This window comes from Aythya ferina (assembly GCF_964211825.1).
Source record: "Aythya ferina genome assembly, chromosome: 11".
In the NCBI taxonomy this organism is placed as follows: Eukaryota; Metazoa; Chordata; class Aves; order Anseriformes; family Anatidae; genus Aythya; species Aythya ferina.
In genome coordinates, this window is record NC_140307.1 from 14343499 (window position 1) to 14362307 (window position 18809).

The 18809-nt window shown below is 35.3% G+C and overlaps 1 protein-coding gene across 17 annotated transcripts in view; it reads left to right on the plus strand.

Annotated features, from left to right (window-relative positions):
- Nucleotides 1-18809, plus strand: part of HERC1 (HECT and RLD domain containing E3 ubiquitin protein ligase family member 1) — a 106089-nt gene that overhangs the window by 61898 nt on the left and 25382 nt on the right. For 9 of the 17 annotated variants that reach the window (XM_084531602.1, XM_084531591.1, XM_084531603.1 and 6 more), the window contains 20 exons: nucleotides 919-1074; nucleotides 1313-1419; nucleotides 1661-1771; nucleotides 1852-2028; nucleotides 2918-3157; nucleotides 3338-3421; nucleotides 3961-4481; nucleotides 6537-7312; nucleotides 8401-8599; nucleotides 9581-9741; nucleotides 10727-10843; nucleotides 11009-11240; nucleotides 12435-12559; nucleotides 12802-13022; nucleotides 14187-14455; nucleotides 14974-15026; nucleotides 16289-16528; nucleotides 17092-17281; nucleotides 18011-18281; nucleotides 18465-18678. In XM_084531602.1, coding sequence (XP_084387728.1) covers nucleotides 919-1074; nucleotides 1313-1419; nucleotides 1661-1771; nucleotides 1852-2028; nucleotides 2918-3157; nucleotides 3338-3421; nucleotides 3961-4481; nucleotides 6537-7312; nucleotides 8401-8599; nucleotides 9581-9741; nucleotides 10727-10843; nucleotides 11009-11240; nucleotides 12435-12559; nucleotides 12802-13022; nucleotides 14187-14455; nucleotides 14974-15026; nucleotides 16289-16528; nucleotides 17092-17281; nucleotides 18011-18281; nucleotides 18465-18678 — 4464 coding nt within the window. The remainder of the gene's footprint in view (nucleotides 1-918; nucleotides 1075-1312; nucleotides 1420-1660; nucleotides 1772-1851; nucleotides 2029-2917; nucleotides 3158-3337; nucleotides 3422-3960; nucleotides 4482-6536; nucleotides 7313-8400; nucleotides 8600-9580; nucleotides 9742-10726; nucleotides 10844-11008; nucleotides 11241-12434; nucleotides 12560-12801; nucleotides 13023-14186; nucleotides 14456-14973; nucleotides 15027-16288; nucleotides 16529-17091; nucleotides 17282-18010; nucleotides 18282-18464; nucleotides 18679-18809) is intronic. The other 8 variants (XM_084531595.1, XM_084531597.1, XM_084531599.1 and 5 more) reach the window with 6 other exon arrangements.

An 18809-nucleotide genomic window follows, 5' to 3' on the forward strand; every position in this document is an offset into this window, starting at 1 on the left:
GCACTCCCTGACAAAGAATCCTTCCCCAGCTTTCCTGTAGGCCCTCTTTAGGTGCTGGAAGCCTGCTCTAAGGTCTCAGCAGAGCCTTCTCTTCTCCAGGCTGAACAACCCCAACTCGCTGAGCTTGTTTTCATAGGAGAGGTGGTCCAGCCCTCTGAGCATCCCCATGGTGTCCTCTGGAGTTGGTCCAGCAGGTCCATGTCCTGCTTATGTGGGGGGTTCCAGAACTGAAGTCAGTACTGCAGATGGGGTCTCAACAGAGCAGAGTAGAAGGGGAGAATCACCACCCTCAATCCTGCTGGCTGTGGGTCTTTTGATGCATGCTGTCCAGGGTACAGTAAAACTCAGAAGGCAGTAGCTATATTTCATGCTATGGAGTTACTTAAAAATGCAATAACTGATCATTACATTTTTACTTATGGATCAGTTTGTTGCATGTAACAAGGACTGCTAATATTTTTGTCACCTGTTCAAGTCTTTGGTAGGCTTCAGATGGCTACATTCAAAACATAGACAAGCAACTTACATTAAATATGTAGAGCTTGCAAATACTGAAATGTAGTTCTTTAACCTCTTTTACTGCATGCTTTTGGTGAGATATATACAGTAATTTCCTGTAAAGTTGTTTATAATCTTAGTTTACCAAAGTACCTGTGTTCTTAGTGCACCATGTGATACTTGAGTAACTATGTCTTTTTCCAAATGCTTGTTAGTCCACATAGTGTAGCCTACCAATATCAATTGTATCTACTCTGTTCTATTCCACCCTACTCACAAAAAAAAAAAAAAAAAAGAAAAATTCCCAAAACTCAACTACAAATGTCTGCTTTAATTTTAATTTTTTTCTATTTTGACTTTAAAAATAGGCTATTCGCAGTACTGTAGGAGTATAAATGAAACTTTCAATTAATTTCCTAGCTGCCCTCCGAAAGCAACATGCAGCTGAATTGCACTTGGGAGACTTTCTTGTTTTCCTACGTCGAGTTGTGTCTTCAAAGGCAATTCAATCAAAAATGGCATCTCCAAAGTGGACAGAAGTACTTCTTAATATTGCTTCTCAGAAGTGTTGCTCAGGTATGATCTTTTAAAAATATGGTGAATAGTTATCCACATTCCTCTAGTGCAGTTCCTAAAACCAGGTCCTGTTAGAACATCTGTGTTACACAGTAAACACCTAAAACTAAATCCTGTAGATGTACACAAGTCACACTTCGGAAACTTGCATTGGTATCATGCAGATCGTTTCATAGGTGCGTGCCTGATGCCAAAGTCAGTTCTAGATCATTAACATAACATACTGTTCTACCTTCAGGAGTTCCCTTGGTTGGCAATTTGAGGACTAGACTTCTTGCACTTCATGTACTAGAAGCTGTATTACCTGCTTGTGAATCTGGCGTTGAAGATGATCAAATGGCTCAGGTCTTTATAATTTGCTATTAACTTTTACACGTGTTTCTTCAGAAAGTCTTGTTAAAGTTTTAAATGTTTCATAGGTTTGCTTAGAATCCAAATCAGATGAAACTGGGTGTAGATATTTGTTTTTCTAAGCACACTAAATATTTTGACATTCATTTTGACAAAGCAAAATAAAACAATATCATTCTATTTGTTATCTTCATCTTGGATTTGCAATGATCTGATTTATATTCTAATATGCCAGGTTGTTGAACGATTATTCTTGCTTCTGTCTGACTGCATGTGGGAGACTCCAATAGCTCAGGCAAAACATGCAATTCAAATAAAGGAGAAAGAACAAGAAATGAAACTACAGGTAATGATGCTTTATCTGCTCTTTTGACTGAGTACAACCGAGCTACATTTACTCCAGATATTTTGTCCTATTTCTGATAGAAGCAAGGAGAGTCTGAAGATGAAGATGAGAATCTTCCCATACAGGAAGTGTCCTTTGACCCTGAGAAAGCTCAATGCTGCATAGTGGAGAATGGGCAGATTCTGACTCACGGCAGTGGAGGTAAAGGATATGGATTAGCATCCACTGGAGTCACTTCTGGGTGTTACCAGTGGAAGGTAGGTTGCCTAAAAGTTTATTTCTTCTCTTCTCGTACCTCTCTTCTTATTTTGGAAATATACTGTAATTTATAAACAACAGCTAACTATGATTTTTCTCTTGTGAAAACATTCTTGAATAAGTGATGTTTTCAATCCAAAGAGAAGAGATTGAGGCTGCTTTTGAACTTTGCTGTCGGGAGCAAATTTTCAGCTGATATTTCAGTATGCAGATTGGAGGCTGTGAATATGCACTGAATATTTGTAGAGGTGTTGGTACATGTTCCTCAGATCTATAGTTAGTACAGATGAGATTGACTTGCAGTAGTTAATCTACTCAGTTATGTAGATTTTGATTTTTTTTTTCTTTAGGGAAATAATTTAGAAAATATTCTGTCTTTCAAAAAGGCACATCAGCATGTCTGACAAGACCAGCCTTTAATTACATCATTTGAAGTGATTTATTCAGAAATAAAGATAAATACACAGTTGTAGTCCAAGTTAGTAGCATTTCTGAGCATAACACTTCTGCTTTTACCTGAATCTATGTAAACCACTTGCTGTGAATGTGAGGAGTGAAGCTGGTTTATTTCCGTATTACGTTTATTACCGGCATGCCAGCTTCTAGGAGTGAGTTTTGAGTCAGAAAAATCATAAATTCTTGTGTGTATTTACATACAGTTTTCATCATTACTACTAGGTTAAATTTTAGTGACTAACTAATGACTAACCTTGTACACCGTGTACTTTTAAAGATAGAATGCGATTTTTAGTGTATTAAAAATTTTCATTTATTAAATGCTTATGAGTAAAATGGTTAAAAGTATACACAAATACATATAAAGTAAATTGCCATTGCTTTGTTCTTTTACAATGTATATTCTGACTTTTCTTTTTAATTGCCTTCTAGTTCTACATTGTGAAAGAGAATCGAGGCAATGAAGGCACATGTGTAGGAGTTTCTCGTTGGCCAGTACATGATTTTAACCATCGCACTACCTCAGATATGTGGCTATACAGAGCCTATAGTGGTAACCTTTATCACAATGGAGAACAAACTTTGACTCTGTCCAGCTTTACACAAGGGGATTTCATTACATGTGTACTAGATATGGAAGCAAGAACTATTTCCTTTGGTAAAAATGGAGAGGTATTTAACATTAATCATTTCTTTCTTTTTTTTTTCTTTTTCCAGCAGTAATTGTCACAGATATTTTATATAAAGCTAAGCATAATGGTTAAGACAAGTGATAGTTTCAGTACTTACAAGTATAACTTTGTCATGTTTTTACTTGTTAAGGTGTTGTTTGGTTTTGTTTGTTTTATCTAGGAGCCAAAACTAGCTTTTGAAGATGTAGATGCAGCAGAGTTATACCCCTGTGTTATGTTCTATAGCAGTAATCCAGGAGAAAAGGTAATATAAATGTTCATCTGCATTGGTTGTAAGTTTGTGCTTTCCCTAGACTGTGTCATGCAGATGTAAAGGATTTTTGGGGGATAAATGGGAATTGTTGGTAGTTGAGAAGTACTGAGAATGTAACTGATGATTCATTTTGTTTTAAGGCATATATAACACTACATTACTTGTGCACTACCTAGACTCTTCACGAATTCCTACATTGTGCAATCTATTGTGAAATTAGAATGTATGTTACTATTCCAAATTGATTTAGAGACTTAAAGTTCTACACATAAAATCGCAATCCCCAGAAATCAGAGTTAATATAGTATTAGGAATTTAATGTGGGGAAGCATGAAATGTTGGAGTTTCAGTATCTTTATAGGGGTGCAGGTTTTGATCACTGTTAAAGTGAAATTCCTAGAGAGCCTAAGAAAAAAAAAAGCCCTCAGCCAGTAATTTTTTGTATTGATCAGGAGACTCACATGTTAAAATAGCTTCCTGTGTAGGTAAGTTGAGAAGATAACTTTAAACTGCTCTCTTTGAACACTTAGGTGAAAATCTGTGATATGCAGATGCGTGGTACACCGAGAGATTTGCTACCTGGTGACCCCATCTGTAGTCCTGTTGCTGCAGTGCTGGCAGAAGCCACTATCCAACTCATTCGTATCCTTCATCGCACAGACCGTTGGACACACTGCATCAATAAAAAAATGATGGAAAGACTGAATAAAATCAAAACATGTCTTAAAGAAGCAGGTCAAAAACTGAAGAAAAGTCGCTCAATTCAAAGTAGAGAAGAGAATGAGGTGAGAGAGGAAAAAGAAAATAAAGAGGAGGAGAAAAGCAAGCATAGTAGGCATGGTCTAGCTGACCTTTCAGAACTTCAGCTGAAGATGCTGTGTGTGGAAGTGTGGCCTGTTCTAGCAGTAATTGGCGGAGTTGATGCTGGTCTTAGAGTTGGAGGTCGATGTGTACACAAGCAAACGGGACGTCATGCTACTTTACTTGGAGTAGTGAAGGAAGGCAGTACATCTGCCAAGGTCCAATGGGATGAAGCAGAAATTACTATCAGGTATAGTATGCTCACTTCCTGTACTTCTCAGAGTCTAGTCTATCTTAAATAATATGCATCTTACATTAGAGTCATGTCGATAAGTTATTTTAATCTTAAACTTTAAAATAATGCAGCTAAAGTTGGCTGTTCAAAACTAATATGAGATACTTCAATAGTATCTAGTAATAAAATGCATGTCAAATATGTATTTGATAATCTGGAATTGATCAACATCATTAGAATTCTTAGGTTGTAGGGTTTTCTCGTAGATTTTTTTGTAGAATTTGTAGGCTGTAGGTTTTCAGAGCTGGAATGTGACCAGCTTGCCGGTTTTCCTAAATTTGGAGTGTTGCTGGCTTTAAAATTTGCTTTCCTGTCCTAATTTACTGTAGCTTCTTGTTCATGGGTATAAAGAAGGTCTTTACAGGGGGAAAGTGCACACTTCTGTTGTAAATGGTGAACCTGCTTCTGAAGAGAGTCCTGATTTGATTTATCAGAGTTGAGAACAGGTTTCTTTGCTGCATTGTCATTTCATTCTTAGAAGACTGGAAGTGCTCTCTGGGGCTTAAAGAGTGGGTCCAAATCAGGAGGATTCTGTCTTCTTAATGGTGGCTGGGTGGTACTATTGAAATTAATGCTGCCTCAACATAGCATTTATTTGTGCTTTTTTTTTTTGACCTGCCTTAATGAGCTAAAGGAATGAGATATACTTGATGTTGACACTCTGGAGCTGTTCTGCAGGTACAGCTGATAGTAAGAACTGGGGGGAAGCTGGAAGGAGATACTTCTTTTTCCCCCTTTCTTGCAGGAAACTATGAAATGAAGGTAGTGGTGTCTCTTGGCTCAGTGGTGCTCTTGCAGGAATTGCCTGTGGTTTTTGTGTGGAAAAATTTGATTCACTTAAACTCCTCCTGGCTGTAGTTGAACTTTAATCCTGTAGAGAAATTGAGCAGTATTTTTTTATTATTATTTTTTTGCAACTGGTTGTTATTACATTCCAAAACAGCTGAAGTCAGATCACCTCTTAGAACTGCTCCAACATTATGCCTCTTTTGTCTTTACGCAAAAGCTGTTGTCACTTCAACTAAATATGCTGAAGTACAATTGATTACCAAATTTAGTTCCAGATATAAATTCTTTCAAGTATGCCTACGTGGAAGTATGGCCTTACAGAAAGTGTGCCCTTAAAATAATTTTAAATACTACTTGAGTGAAGTGGTGTGCGTTTGAGCATAGACAAGCTCATTGAATTAAGTTCAGAGTGTACCTCTGTAACTAAAATGAGATTAAAGCTTGCCTTCAAGTTTTAAATGGAATTTTACATTATAAGAGAGGAAACATTTTGGGGGTAATGAAAGGAAAATTTAGAAATCCCTTATGCGATAGGTGGATAAGAAAATGTATTGGAAAATACGGGCTGGCAAGTTTTTGTCCTGCTTACAGTGAAAAATAGTCAAGTATAACTCCTAAATATAACAAAAATTTACCACTATGTACAGCTGGACAGGTAGGTAGACATCCATTTTTCCTCTGTGGGGTTTTCTGACCTGTGTTTTAAAAAGTTGCTGTCTTTAGGCACTCTGTCCTGGTATAAACAGAGATGGAATTACCTTGAGCTATTAGTTTTGTGTTCCTTGTGACAAACAGTTGAACAAGAATGTGCAGTCAATCAAAGCTTTTACTTAGTGCTAAAAAAAAAAGTTAGTTTTTTTTTTTTCTATCTAATATTCTATTCCTATTCACAAATTCCTTTTAGGTATAATGATAAAATTTGACTTAAGCTACTATATCTAAACATCTGTCAGTGCCTAATTGATAGCTTCTGTGATGCTTCTGGATTTTTTAATGGTTGTTGAAAACCTGCGCGTGCTTTGTTGGCTTTGCTCTGATACCATGTCTCCTCATTTTCTGATCATTACCTCATTTTCCTCTGTTTACATTTAATTTTTAGAATTGATCCATTTATTTCATTAAATATATTTTACATCTTACTTTGCCTACATTATTTCCTGTACTTTCCTCCTGTCTCTCCCTCACTTGCTTTTTCCTGTGTCATTCTGATCTTTATTAAAGCTTCCCAACTTTTTGGTCGCCTAGTGATACTCCCCTGTATAATCTGGAGCCCTGTGAACCACTGCCTTTTGATGTTGCAAGATTTCGTGGGCTGACAGCTGCTGTGTTGCTGGACCTTACCTATCTGACTGGTATTCACGAGGATATGGGAAAACAAAGCACTAAGAGACATGAGAAAAAACACAGACATGAATCCGAAGACAAAGGGGAAGTGGACCAGAAAACGGAGGGGGATGGTGGATCAGATACGCGATTAGCACAAAGTGCTGATGATAACAAAGGACATAGTACTACAAGCTCGAAATCAGAAAATGAAATTGCTTCTTTTTCTCTAGAGCCATCAACGCTAGGTATGGAATCCCAGCACCAACCTGCTGAAGGAAGAAAAAAGAATCATGAGCATACTCCAAGAAATCATGATATAGTGCAGTCAGAAATCAGAGCAGTACAGCTATCTTACCTTTATCTTGGTGCTATGAAGTCACTTAGTGTTCTTCTTAGTTGTAGTAAATATGCTGAACTACTGTTAATTCCAAAAGTCCTGGCAGAAAATGGTCACAACTCTGATTGTGCTAGTTCTCCAGTTGTTCACGAAGATGTTGAAATGCGTGCTGCCTTGCAGTTCCTGATGCGACACATGGTGAAACGGGCAGTCATGCGCTCACCGATTAAAAGAGCTCTAGGACTGGCAGATTTAGAACGAGCACAAGCCATGATCTACAAATTAGTGGTTCACGGGCTGCTGGAGGATCAGTTTGGTGGCAGACTTAAGCAAGGTATGTTTTCAAAATTATGAAAGTACAGTGCTAAGTTATTTTTTACTCCTATTGAAATTATGTAGGAACAATGATGATATAAATGACATAACCTTGTAATTTTGTAGTGGCAGTACTTTGGTGAATGTTGATTGGACAGAGAAATTTTAGACACATACTACTTTGTAGATATAATGCAGATTTTTTTCTCAGTTCCTTATTTTCCTCAGTTCCTTATTTTAATAAAATGTGAGTGTGTATCAATCAAAAATGTAAGAGTTTCTAATTTTTCTTTGTGCTTTTAAAAAATGACTAGTTCTGTATATATTTGTCAGAAGGATTTCTCTATGGCACAATTATCACATTGTTCACTGCTGTTAAACATGATTGCTTGCAGTCATGTTAAAAAGTAATACTGAAAGCGTGTATGTTTATGCTGTAAGTAACCTCTGTTACTCTCTGAAAATCTTGAATCGTTTGTAGGGTTTGGGATTTTATTGTTTATTTGTTTGTTTGTTTTCCTGAGATATTTGGCATTGCAATAACAAGATGTTGAAGAGAGAATGCATACCATTTCTTCTGTTCATCTTAAAAATATGTATATTACAGGGAAACCATTTATATAAATTAATATAAACAAGGAATTTCTAAAATATTTTTTTTTAACTATCTAAAATATTAAAGCTAATTCCTGTACTGTTTGCTTCTTTACCATCTTATGGATTTCTTAGAAACCAACCAAAAAAAATCCTCCAAAGATCTGTTACTTAGGCTGGTAAGTTAAAAATAGCTTTATTAATTAAACAGCTAAGAGAATAAGAACAGTAGCTGTTAGAATAGTAAATATCATAAGATCTAACCAAATAAATGGCTTCTGTTATCATTCAGAAATATTTACTTACTGTTTACCTTGTATCAGTATGACAACAGCAAAAGACCAATTTATTTACTTAAGTCCATGAGTTATTGGAATAGGTATTTGTATTGTCTGCATTTCTGCACACCCCTTTCTTAGAGGAGAATTTTAAACGTTGATAGTTTTAAACCCTGATAGTCACAGATACTATTTTTCAATACTCAATTACATTAATGTCCATTTTCTGTTGCAGAAGTAGATCAGCAAGTAGAAGAAGGTGATCAGTCTCAGCAAGCCCAAACACCAGTTACAACCAGCCCTTCTGCTTCTAGCACAACATCTTTCATGAGCAGCTCTCTGGAGGATACCACCACTGCTACTACTCCAGTAACTGATACTGAAACTGTTCCAGCTTCAGAGTCACCTGGTGTTATGCCTCTCAGTCTTCTTAGGTAAAATATCTTTATTTTCAACAAATTTGATTTTGTGGGTGTAGGGAACTGATTTTGCATTTTAGGTATGTCTTCAGCTCTCCAAGGCTTTGAAAACGTTAACGTTTTTATTTGCTGTCAAGAACTGCCTCCTCAAAAGACAGAGTTCAATTTGTTGCTTTATTTGCAAGACATGCGTTTCTAGAAATAAAAAGCAGCTAAGCTTTTTATATATAGTTTACGTATATGTAACGTCTTAATTCTTCAGGACAGGAGAAAATACCTTTTTTCTATTGTTTTCCATTTCTGTTCAGTTTTCTGTTGTCTTCTTTAGTTTCCATTTTTATTTGATGTGGTTTAAAATAAAAGTCTGCAAAATTCTGTATTTTAATGAATCGTTCTTGGTTTTCAAACTAAAGTAGATCTTAGTTTGAAGGTAGCACTTCAATCCTGTTTGTTTCATCTTACACTGATACACTGAAATTGAAGTAAGATAAAGCTAGTTAACCTGCAGACGTTACTAGTGATATGGAAAGAAATCTGCTTTACATTGAATACAGTCCTGTTGTAAACTTATTACTTTTGTTGACGTGTCTGACCTCTTAGAGGCTTTGCAGATACAATTTGACAAAAGTCCTATCACCAGGACAGAAAAAGTATCTTAAAAGGAATGATTAGTTAGCCTGAGTTCAGAACAAAGCAAGGAAATGGGAAAAGAATTGCTTTTCTTTTATCTCCTAGGACAGCCATTGGTTTCTGAGGTATTTTTAGGTGCATACTTGAGAACTGAATTGTCCAGGCAAAATGTTAGCAATGAGCTGTTCCTACAGTGTTCCTCTTCCATCTCCCTAAATGTACATGCTGCACCTTACCCCTACAAAACTCATTTTCTGTAAGGTGCACTTGGCAAGTCGTACTCTAATTTGAGGCTTTTCTTTTAAGTGTCAGACCTTTTTCAGGGTAGATCTTTTTCATATAAATGTATTTTGTTTTTTATTACAGGCAGATGTTCTCTAGCTATCCTACTACAACTGTACTTCCAGCACGACGTGCTCAGACTCCTCCAATATCTTCTTTACCAACATCTCCTTCAGATGAAGTTGGAAGGCGGCAAAGTTTGACTTCTCCTGATTCCCAGTCTGCAAGGCCTGCAAACCGTACAGGTATAGTTGTAGTCAACATAAATAGAAATACGAACAGTTAGTTCACAACTGTTGAGTGAGAATCTCAAGGCCCTAAAGAACACAGTATTGTGATCCAGAGGAGATAGTAATAAGAATAAACATATAAATCCATATTTATATTTTATATTAAATGAATAGAAGAGACTGAGTTAAAGTATATTATTCAGGTTTTTATACACAACACTGAGAAACAAAGTCTGTACTTCATAATTCCTGACTGTTACGATTTATTATTCTTGTTCTTATATCCATGCTGTAAGTTGGCTGTTTTTGATGTCACTGTTGCATAGCAACTTGTCTTTTCAGTTTCCCCTCATTTTTTGGTGAGATGTCTTGCTTCTGGATCATAATACATCGTTTACAACAGTGTCAGTACATTTAATGTCTTTGTTGATCAGAAGAAATTGTGTTTTCTGTTAAACTTTTTGGGCAGTAGCTGAACTTTTTAGAGTCTCTCAAGAGACACTTTGCACAAAAGGATAGATGTAATCTGCAAAGAGATTTTCAGGTATGTGTCTTCAGCTTATAAGAGGCCTCTTTCTGCCTCTTAAGAGGAATGTGTATTTGTGTTATCTCACGATATTTGTGGATCTTGATATTTCAGGCAAGGATAACTTTTATCTAGTCTACCTAAATGTAAATCAAATAGATAATTTGATAGAGTTTTAAAAGGAAATTTAAAAAGGTATTAGAAATACCTTAATACAAATAATCCTTTAAATATGGCACTCATAATATTTAATTAAACGTAGGCTGACATAATATATATGTTACCAGTAAGAACAAGCATAAGATTTCATTATAGTGTTAGAAACTAATAGAGACAAAAGTTGTTAAAGACAAGTTCCTTTATCTGAATTCCTTTATCTAAAGCTAACATATCTTTGCTAAACCAGAAGGTTTCCTAAAGTGTAAGATAATAAAGATTTACACACTTTACATTCAGTATTTTCTGTCTTTTAAGCTTTGTCTGATCCAAGCAGCCGACTTTCAACATCCCCTCCTCCTCCTGCCATTGCTGTTCCGTTGTTAGAAATGGGGTTCTCCCTCAGGCAGATTGCAAAAGCCATGGAAGCCACAGGTAATCTATATCAATTTAAATGGAAAAATCAGATAAATATTCCATTGAAAAAAAGTCTGTTTCATACTTTTTTTAATTCTACAACTGTTTGTGGGTGAAAAAAAAGATGGATGTTCACCATCAATGACATAGTACAATTTCCAAGTATGATTTTCTTCTTTTCAGGTGCCAGAGGAGAAGCAGATGCACAGAATATCACAGTGCTGGCCATGTGGATGATAGAGCATCCTGGAAACGAAGATGATGAAGAGCCTCAGTCAGAAGTGACTGTAGATTCACGACATGGGACAATAGTCTCTGGAAGTGGTGGAAAATCTAGTGATCATTGTTATTTGCAGTCACCAGGTGATATCCCATCTGCTGATGCCACTGAAATGGAGGAAGGCTTTAGTGAAAGGTAAACTGTAGTTTTCTTCTAACAGCTTGAAATCTCTTGCTGAAACTGAAAGCCTCACATGTTCATTTCTGCTGACAGAAGGCTTTGAAATGACACTTCTGAATTTTGTTACAATGTTAGTATAGTCAAAGATGCAATTAAAATAGGTCTACACTATGCGTTTACTTTCCAGTACTGTTTATGCATAGAACTGGGGAAGAACACAATTGAACATCCTTCCTTCAGAAAAGGAGGATGTGTAAACAAAGGAAGGCATGTAGCTTACTTTTTACCAGGAAGACTAGTAATAATAAAGCAGAACTTCATTGGAGAGTCGTTTGTTCGTTTGTTTGTTTTTCCCCTTCAGTGTATTTGTGAACAGATATTTTCTTACATTTTTCTTTTTAAAGAAATTCTTGGTTTGTTCAGAAAGAATGAAACTGAATTCAGGTTTACATTCTTGGCCACCTTCACAACCTTAGATTTAAAGTCTGTATTAATCAAGGAAGAAAAAAACTGTTTATTGTTTTAATCCTAAAAACAGTAGTTATATTGTTAAGTAACACGTGCTAGGAATCATAGCAGCCTTTTATTAATAAGGACGGTGAGAATTGTTAACGTGCATTTTGAGAACACTTTTGCCACTTTTGCTGAGATTGCTCAATCTTAATGAGAAACACAATTATAGATTTCCTTAATTACATTGACCAAAGTAAACTGTCATTTCACAGAGAACTCATGGATTTCATGTGGGGAAAAATAAACCTACTAACAAGTGTTACCAAGTAACTTAAATTCTTTTTTTATTATTTATTTATTTTTTTATTTATTTTGTCAAAAAAATGTTGAGCAAAAGGGGAAATGATGGATGCAGGGACGGAAGTGTTTATTTCTTTAAAAAAGGAGAAGAAACTTAGGTCAGCTTATAGTTAACATAGCATAAAAACAAAGCTCTCCCAACATTTTTGCAGTGCTCAGCCACTTAAGAAACATTACGGCATGTCACTTCTTAAAGTAAATATCATGGTCAAAAAAGACAGTAAACGTGCTGCAGTAGAAAAGAAAATGCTTGAATTCCAAAATTCTTTTTTTTCACTTTGTGAAAGAAAGCAAAAACCAAATAAATACAAATAAATAGTATTTTTTCCATAGCTACTATATGTAGCTCTTTAAAACTTATTTTGATTTACCTGTTAATTCTACAAATTCTTTTAGCCCTGATAATATGGATCATGCAGATAATGCAGCTTCTGCAAGTGGACCTCCCTCTAGAAGTCGGTCAGCTGTAACAAGAAGACACAAATTAGATTTAGCTGCCAGAACATTGCTAGCACGTGCTGGTAAGTGTACTAAAAGACTTCCATGTTCTTTGCATATCCAATAAATGAAGAGGAGAGAGTTTGGTATCTAACGTGGAAGTTAAACAAGTCTCCTTTGCATATGTATATCAACGTATCTTTAGTTTAAGTGACATAGGTAGATTATGTTTATATGAGTTTAAAAACAAAGCAGAAAGAAGTTGAAAGTGTATTTATGTTTATAACGTGAAAAATAAAAGTACTACTTTCCTTTTTTACTTGAGCGGGATTATACCGCTCTGTACAGGCCCATGGGAATCAGAATCGAAGAGGAGCGATATGTTTGCAGCCAGATCCAGGGGCTCTTTATGACTTCAACTTGGATGAGGAGTTGGAAATTGACCTTGATGATGAAGCAATGGAAGCTATGTTTGGTCAAGACCTGGCTAGCGATAATGATATTCTGGGAATGTGGATCCCAGAGGTATTGGATTGGCCTACCTGGGTGTGTGTGACTGCAGCGGGGGCTGCTTTAACTTACTGCTTTTTGCATGTTTGCATTTTGTAATTTAACATGCATAAGTTTATATACTGTTTGAAAATATCTTACTTAAAGCTAGTGATGCTGAAATCTTTGTTGTATTCCACAGCTTCACTTTTAGATTAAGAATGGTGCTCTCTTGGGTTTCCTGTTCTGCTCTATGTAAATAGTTTTTAATATATGCTATATGTAAATAGTTCTGAAAGATGGCAACAGAACTAGGGTAGTTGTTTTGATATTACTTAGAAATCAAGTAGGCATTTCAGGTTGTCTATGTATGGGATAACAAACATAGTTGTAAATGTATGATCTATTTAAAATAACAATACTAAAATAATAAATCAGCTCTGTAGCAACATAATTTACACAAATCAGTTTTTGCAATCTTAATTTAGTAATGTTGTGTATCAGACTCTAAGAAGGATATAGTGACAGTCCTCATTCAGTTGTTGGTTAGCCCACTCAAAGTACATTTGTTTTGAAGTAGAAATACGTGACCTGTAGTTTGTTAATCATTGTATTATCCATCGTAACTTGACAAGCAACCTACAAGACTAAACTTTAATCTCCTAATTATAATGTTACATGACTGCTGTGTAACATGAAGCAGGTTTCAGTATAGGCATGTATAATCTGCAGAGGGCTAGTTTCATTGGAGCATCTTGATGAAATTAAGTAGGATAGAGATGTAATTCTAGAAGAATGAACTCTAAATCCAGGCAACACCTCAGAATGTATTGACATAAATTATTACTGTTGCTCAGTAAAAGTAAAGGCTGATTGTCTGGAAACAATGAATTCTTTCTTTTTTACATCTAGTCTCAGTCAAGTTGTAAGAAGAAGAAAACTTAAATACAGTGTTAAATGTAAGCTAGCAAAGTTACATGTGAAAACTAATACTGGTCCTCTGATTTACACCCGAGTTTTTTTCCTGTTCTCAGATGATCTGCTCTTCATTGTGTCATAAATTGCCCATTTCTGCTTTACTTTTGTGCAAGTTAACCTTACAAGTACTGATCTATGTAATAGAAATGGGCAGGAACATCCACTTAACAATATTGGCATATTTTTGTATCTAATATGAAGGTAATTATGCTCTACAACTAACATGAAAATCTGATTTTGCAGCATGTTTGTGAATCTGAAGACAGAGAAGAAGTAGTGGTTTGTGAACTGTGTGAATCGAGTGTTGTCAGCTTCAATCAACATATGAAAAGAAACCATCCAGGTTGCGGTCGCAGTGCAAATCGTCAGGGCTACCGTAGCAATGGTTCTTACGTAGATGGATGGTTTGGGGGTGAATGTGGAAGCGGAAATCCCTACTACTTATTGTGTGGCATCTGCAGAGAGAAGTACTTAGCCCTGAAGAGTAAATCTAAAACATCAGCTTCAGAAAGGTACAGAAATAAAAGAGTGGAATGGTGTGTGTGAAGAAAGAAAAGAATTTAAAAATGCTTACTAGTATATGGATTTTAAGAATTTGATGGAAGAAACTAAAATTTCTGTAACTGTTGTTCATAGTAATTTTAACTGAGGCTTGAAATCTTTCTCTATATTAACAAAGGCATATTTAGAAAAAAACCTGTCTTGATTTTTTTTAATGAAAAAAAAAAAGGAATTATTTCTTCAAATGTTGCCTATTCTTGTTGAAAAACTTGTTTTCAGTTTTGTCTGAAAATGCCAGTATTTTTATGGGCCTTTTCTACATTCATACTGGAAAATGCTTTCCCCCTCCACACACACTTTTTAGAAGCTGTTTTATTCATTTCTCTGTCGCTAGTCATTTCCACAAATCATATATATATTGACCTAACAGTAAAGTAACCATACTGTAAACAGAATTTAAAACTGGTATGCATATTATGTAAAGTATTAGAGCCATTTAGACTCTGTCTTTGTTCTTTTTTCCATATAGGTACAAAGGCCAGGCTCCCGATTTAATAGGTAAACAAGACAGTGTCTATGAAGGTATGTTTTAAAGTTTTTGAATATACTGAATACTTTACACTTATAGAGTATTATTTTTCCATAAACAAAAATGCAAATAAATATGTAATGAAACTGTACTTGAAGATATACTTTTAAATCTTCTTACTAGATTTATTTATTTATTTATTTAAGTTCAAATGGAAAACAATCAGTGACATTTTTCCCTTGTATTTCATCTAATGGCCAATATTCAGCTTTGTTTGATGAGGTGTTGTAAGTTGATGTTATATCCAGAATTGCACATGTAAAATTTTATATTGAAATGGATTTAATTAGCTGGCATTTTAGGAGAGGTTAATTATCATAAGTTAGAGTTTTGGAAGTCTGCCATTAGGCTTATTTTTACTCTTTCTACCTTTTTACTAGTCGAGAATGTCTTTCACAATTGAGCAGACTATTTCTAGTGACTCTGGTCATTCTTTGATTCTGGGCCTTTCTGTAGCTTGTATGATCACAGTTACATGAGTTGCCGCGTTTGTATATCTAAGAGTAAATGAGTGCTCTGGAAAGTAAGGACAAGTTGTTTTCCAGCAGGTAAAAGGTGTTGAGATTAAATTGTATGGGGAGTGAGAGAGGGAGAGGTAACTAAATGTAAGTTGGCTTCTGTGTAAATGGCTGGGAAGTGAATGTACTAGTGGAGTACATAATTGAATTATAATTGAATTGAATATTTGGTGGGAGAGGGAGGGGCTGGGAGCTGATGTGGAGGAAGGAAAAGCAGAAAACCTGCATGTACAAATATGACCTCAGAACTTGTGCATACTTTTTGATAAATATGAAGACAAGAAATTTCTAGTAGCTTTCTTTATTGTTTGGTCCTTTGGAATACGCACCTGTTGTCATGATTTAAAGCTCAACTGTATGTCCACACTTCTCAACGTATTCCAGGTTGTGGAGTTGTCTTGTGCTAGATACAATGATTTCTTGTTTCTTTGTTTTAAAAAAATGGTTCTTGAGAGAATCTCCTATGAAAGTTCTCAACAGTAGAAATAAAGATCAGATTTAATGGAGATGGGAAAGGGGAGAGGGTTCTGATTCACTGTGTTGTGCCTATGGCAACGTCTAAAGATGGGAATTAAGACTACTAAATTGCAGATTGAATTCATGGTTTATATTCTGTATTTACTGATTTATATTTATATTTATTCATTAAAATTTATATTTATTTATATTTATTTATTTTATATATTATATTTAATTTATATTTATTAACATTTATTAAAATTGTTTACTACTTTCAGATTTTGTAACCAAGTTCAATTATATTTCTCCAATTGTAGAAGACTGGGATATGTTAGATGTAGATGAAGATGAAAAGCTGACAGGAGAAGAGGAGTTTGAATTACTGGCTGGACCTCTTGGGTTAAATGATCGACGTATTGTACCTGAACCTGTACAGTTCCCTGACAGTGACCCTCTGGGTGCATCAGTTGCAATGGTGACAGCCACGAACAGTATGGAAGAAACATTGATGCAAATAGGTAAATTTGATACTAGAATGAATATATCCCCTTTAGTGTACTTTTATAGGAGTGATGCAGAAGTATTTTATCAGTCTTTACTGTTCCATGAAGAAACAGAGATTCTAAATTTTCCTTTTATTATAAGGGAGTTCTTGAGAAGTGTGAGGCATTTTTATTGACAGAGGTCTTGAAACTTTGATTTACTAATAAAGTTGCGACCATATTTCTACAAGAAATGCCAGTAGCATGTTTTGCACAACTCAAAGATTCATGGATTTAAGTTGTGGTTTGCTATCCTACTGAAATGCAGGATTGATGTTTAACTTCATAGACCCTTCTAGTAGACAAAGGAAACAGAAGAATTATTTAACTTCAGTAATCTCAATTTGTTGATTATCTAGCTTTGAAAATAAGTAGTAATTAAGTTATGTAGAACTTCAGGAGTGTATTTTCCACTTGCTATAGTTCTGTACATATGAGATGTTGAAAATTTAAGATTTTTTTAAGCAAGTCTATGTCGAATTTCCTTCTGTGCTTATTACCATATGATAATGTTCTGGTTTTCTTGAACACTAACACAGATTGTTATTTCCAAGGCTGTCATGGCTCTATAGAAAAAAGTTCTTCTGGCAGAATAACCTTAGGAGAACAGGCAGCTGCCCTAGTAAATCCACACGACCGTGTTATGGCCCTAAGAAGAGTGACAGCTGCTGCACAAGTCCTCCTTGCAAGAACTATGGTTATGAGAGCGCTCTCACTTTTGTCTGTCAGGTTTGTGGCATCCTTGGCAACATTTTTGCATTTTCATTTGGAATCAGTTATGAAATTATGCTTGATAAGGATGCAGTTTTAAGTTATTTGGGAAAGTTGATTCTCACTTTAAATAGTTAAATCATACTGTTAAGAAAGCAGTTTTTGTTGATTTTGTTCTTTTGAGCCCTATCTTCAAACTTTATGAAAGAGACTTCTACACTGTATATAGAAGGCAGACTCCAGTAATATTAACCACTTGAAACATAATGGTTCTGTGTTTGCTAGTTGGTTTTTGTTCAAGACAAGTATTAGAACATAAAGGGAAACATTACAGGAAAGAAGAGATATTGCAGGAGTTAATGGGATATGAGGATTTAAATATGGGTTTTGTACAAGACTGTGCAGCTGTGAAGAAGTCACAGACATCTGACATATTCATATTGCCATAGCATAATTCTAAAAATGAATTATCCGTGTAACTTTGTTTGAGTGATTCCAGGTAAATACATGGCTTTTTGTTAGGGCAAGGCTGTAATAGTTTTTGTCTTCACTCTCAGCCTAAAAGAAAAGGAGTGGAGGGATCTGCAGCTTCATTTCTCTCTATTCTCCTTCCCCCTGAACATTAGCAATATCCAGCTAATCAAACAGGCAATGTTCACTAATGGTTTGGGAATAGTTTTGGCCAAATATAACTTTCTTTATGAATATCCTAGCAAAACCAAGAGCATTTGTTTTCATTTTTCACAGTGGTTCCAGTTGTAGTCTGGCAGCTGGTCTTGAATCCTTGGGATTAACAGATATCAGAACTTTGGTTCGTTTAATGTGCCTCGCTGCAGCAGGGAGAGCAGGACTCTCCACAAGTCCATCCACTGCGTCAAGTTCAACAGAGCGATCTAGAGGAATACACAGCAAAACAAGCAAGCCTATATCTTGTCTTGCCTACCTGAGTACAGCAGTAGGCTGTTTGGCATCAAACACTCCTAGTGCTGCTAAACTGCTGGTTCAGTTATGTACGCAGGTATGACTGTTATATATTAAATTAATATAAAATATTTATATTAAACTGCTTATACATGACATAAAGCAACCCATTGTGTACATAATTTGTGATAGTTTATTAATTTATTATTAGTAGTAATAGTAGTAGTAAGTGAGATTATTTTGCTTGTTCTAGTTATTTATTTTATTTGTTTATTTTTAGAATTTGATTTCTGCAGCAACTGGTGTAAACTTAACAACAGTTGATGATCCAATTCAACGAAAATTTTTGCCAAGCTTTTTAAGAGGAATTGCTGAAGAAAACAAACTTGTAACATCTCCGAATTTTGTGGTTACGCAGGCACTTGTAGCATTGTTGGCAGACAAAGGGGCCAAACTGAGGCCAAATTATGATAAAGCAGAAATTGAAAAGAAAGGTATGAGAAGACTTCTATTTATTCTAAACATTAATTATTAAATCTTCAATTAGTCATTTCTATTTAAGGAGGGTTGCTAGAATAATTATAAATAAATATGCTCTCAAAAATGTATAGAACATGTTTTCACT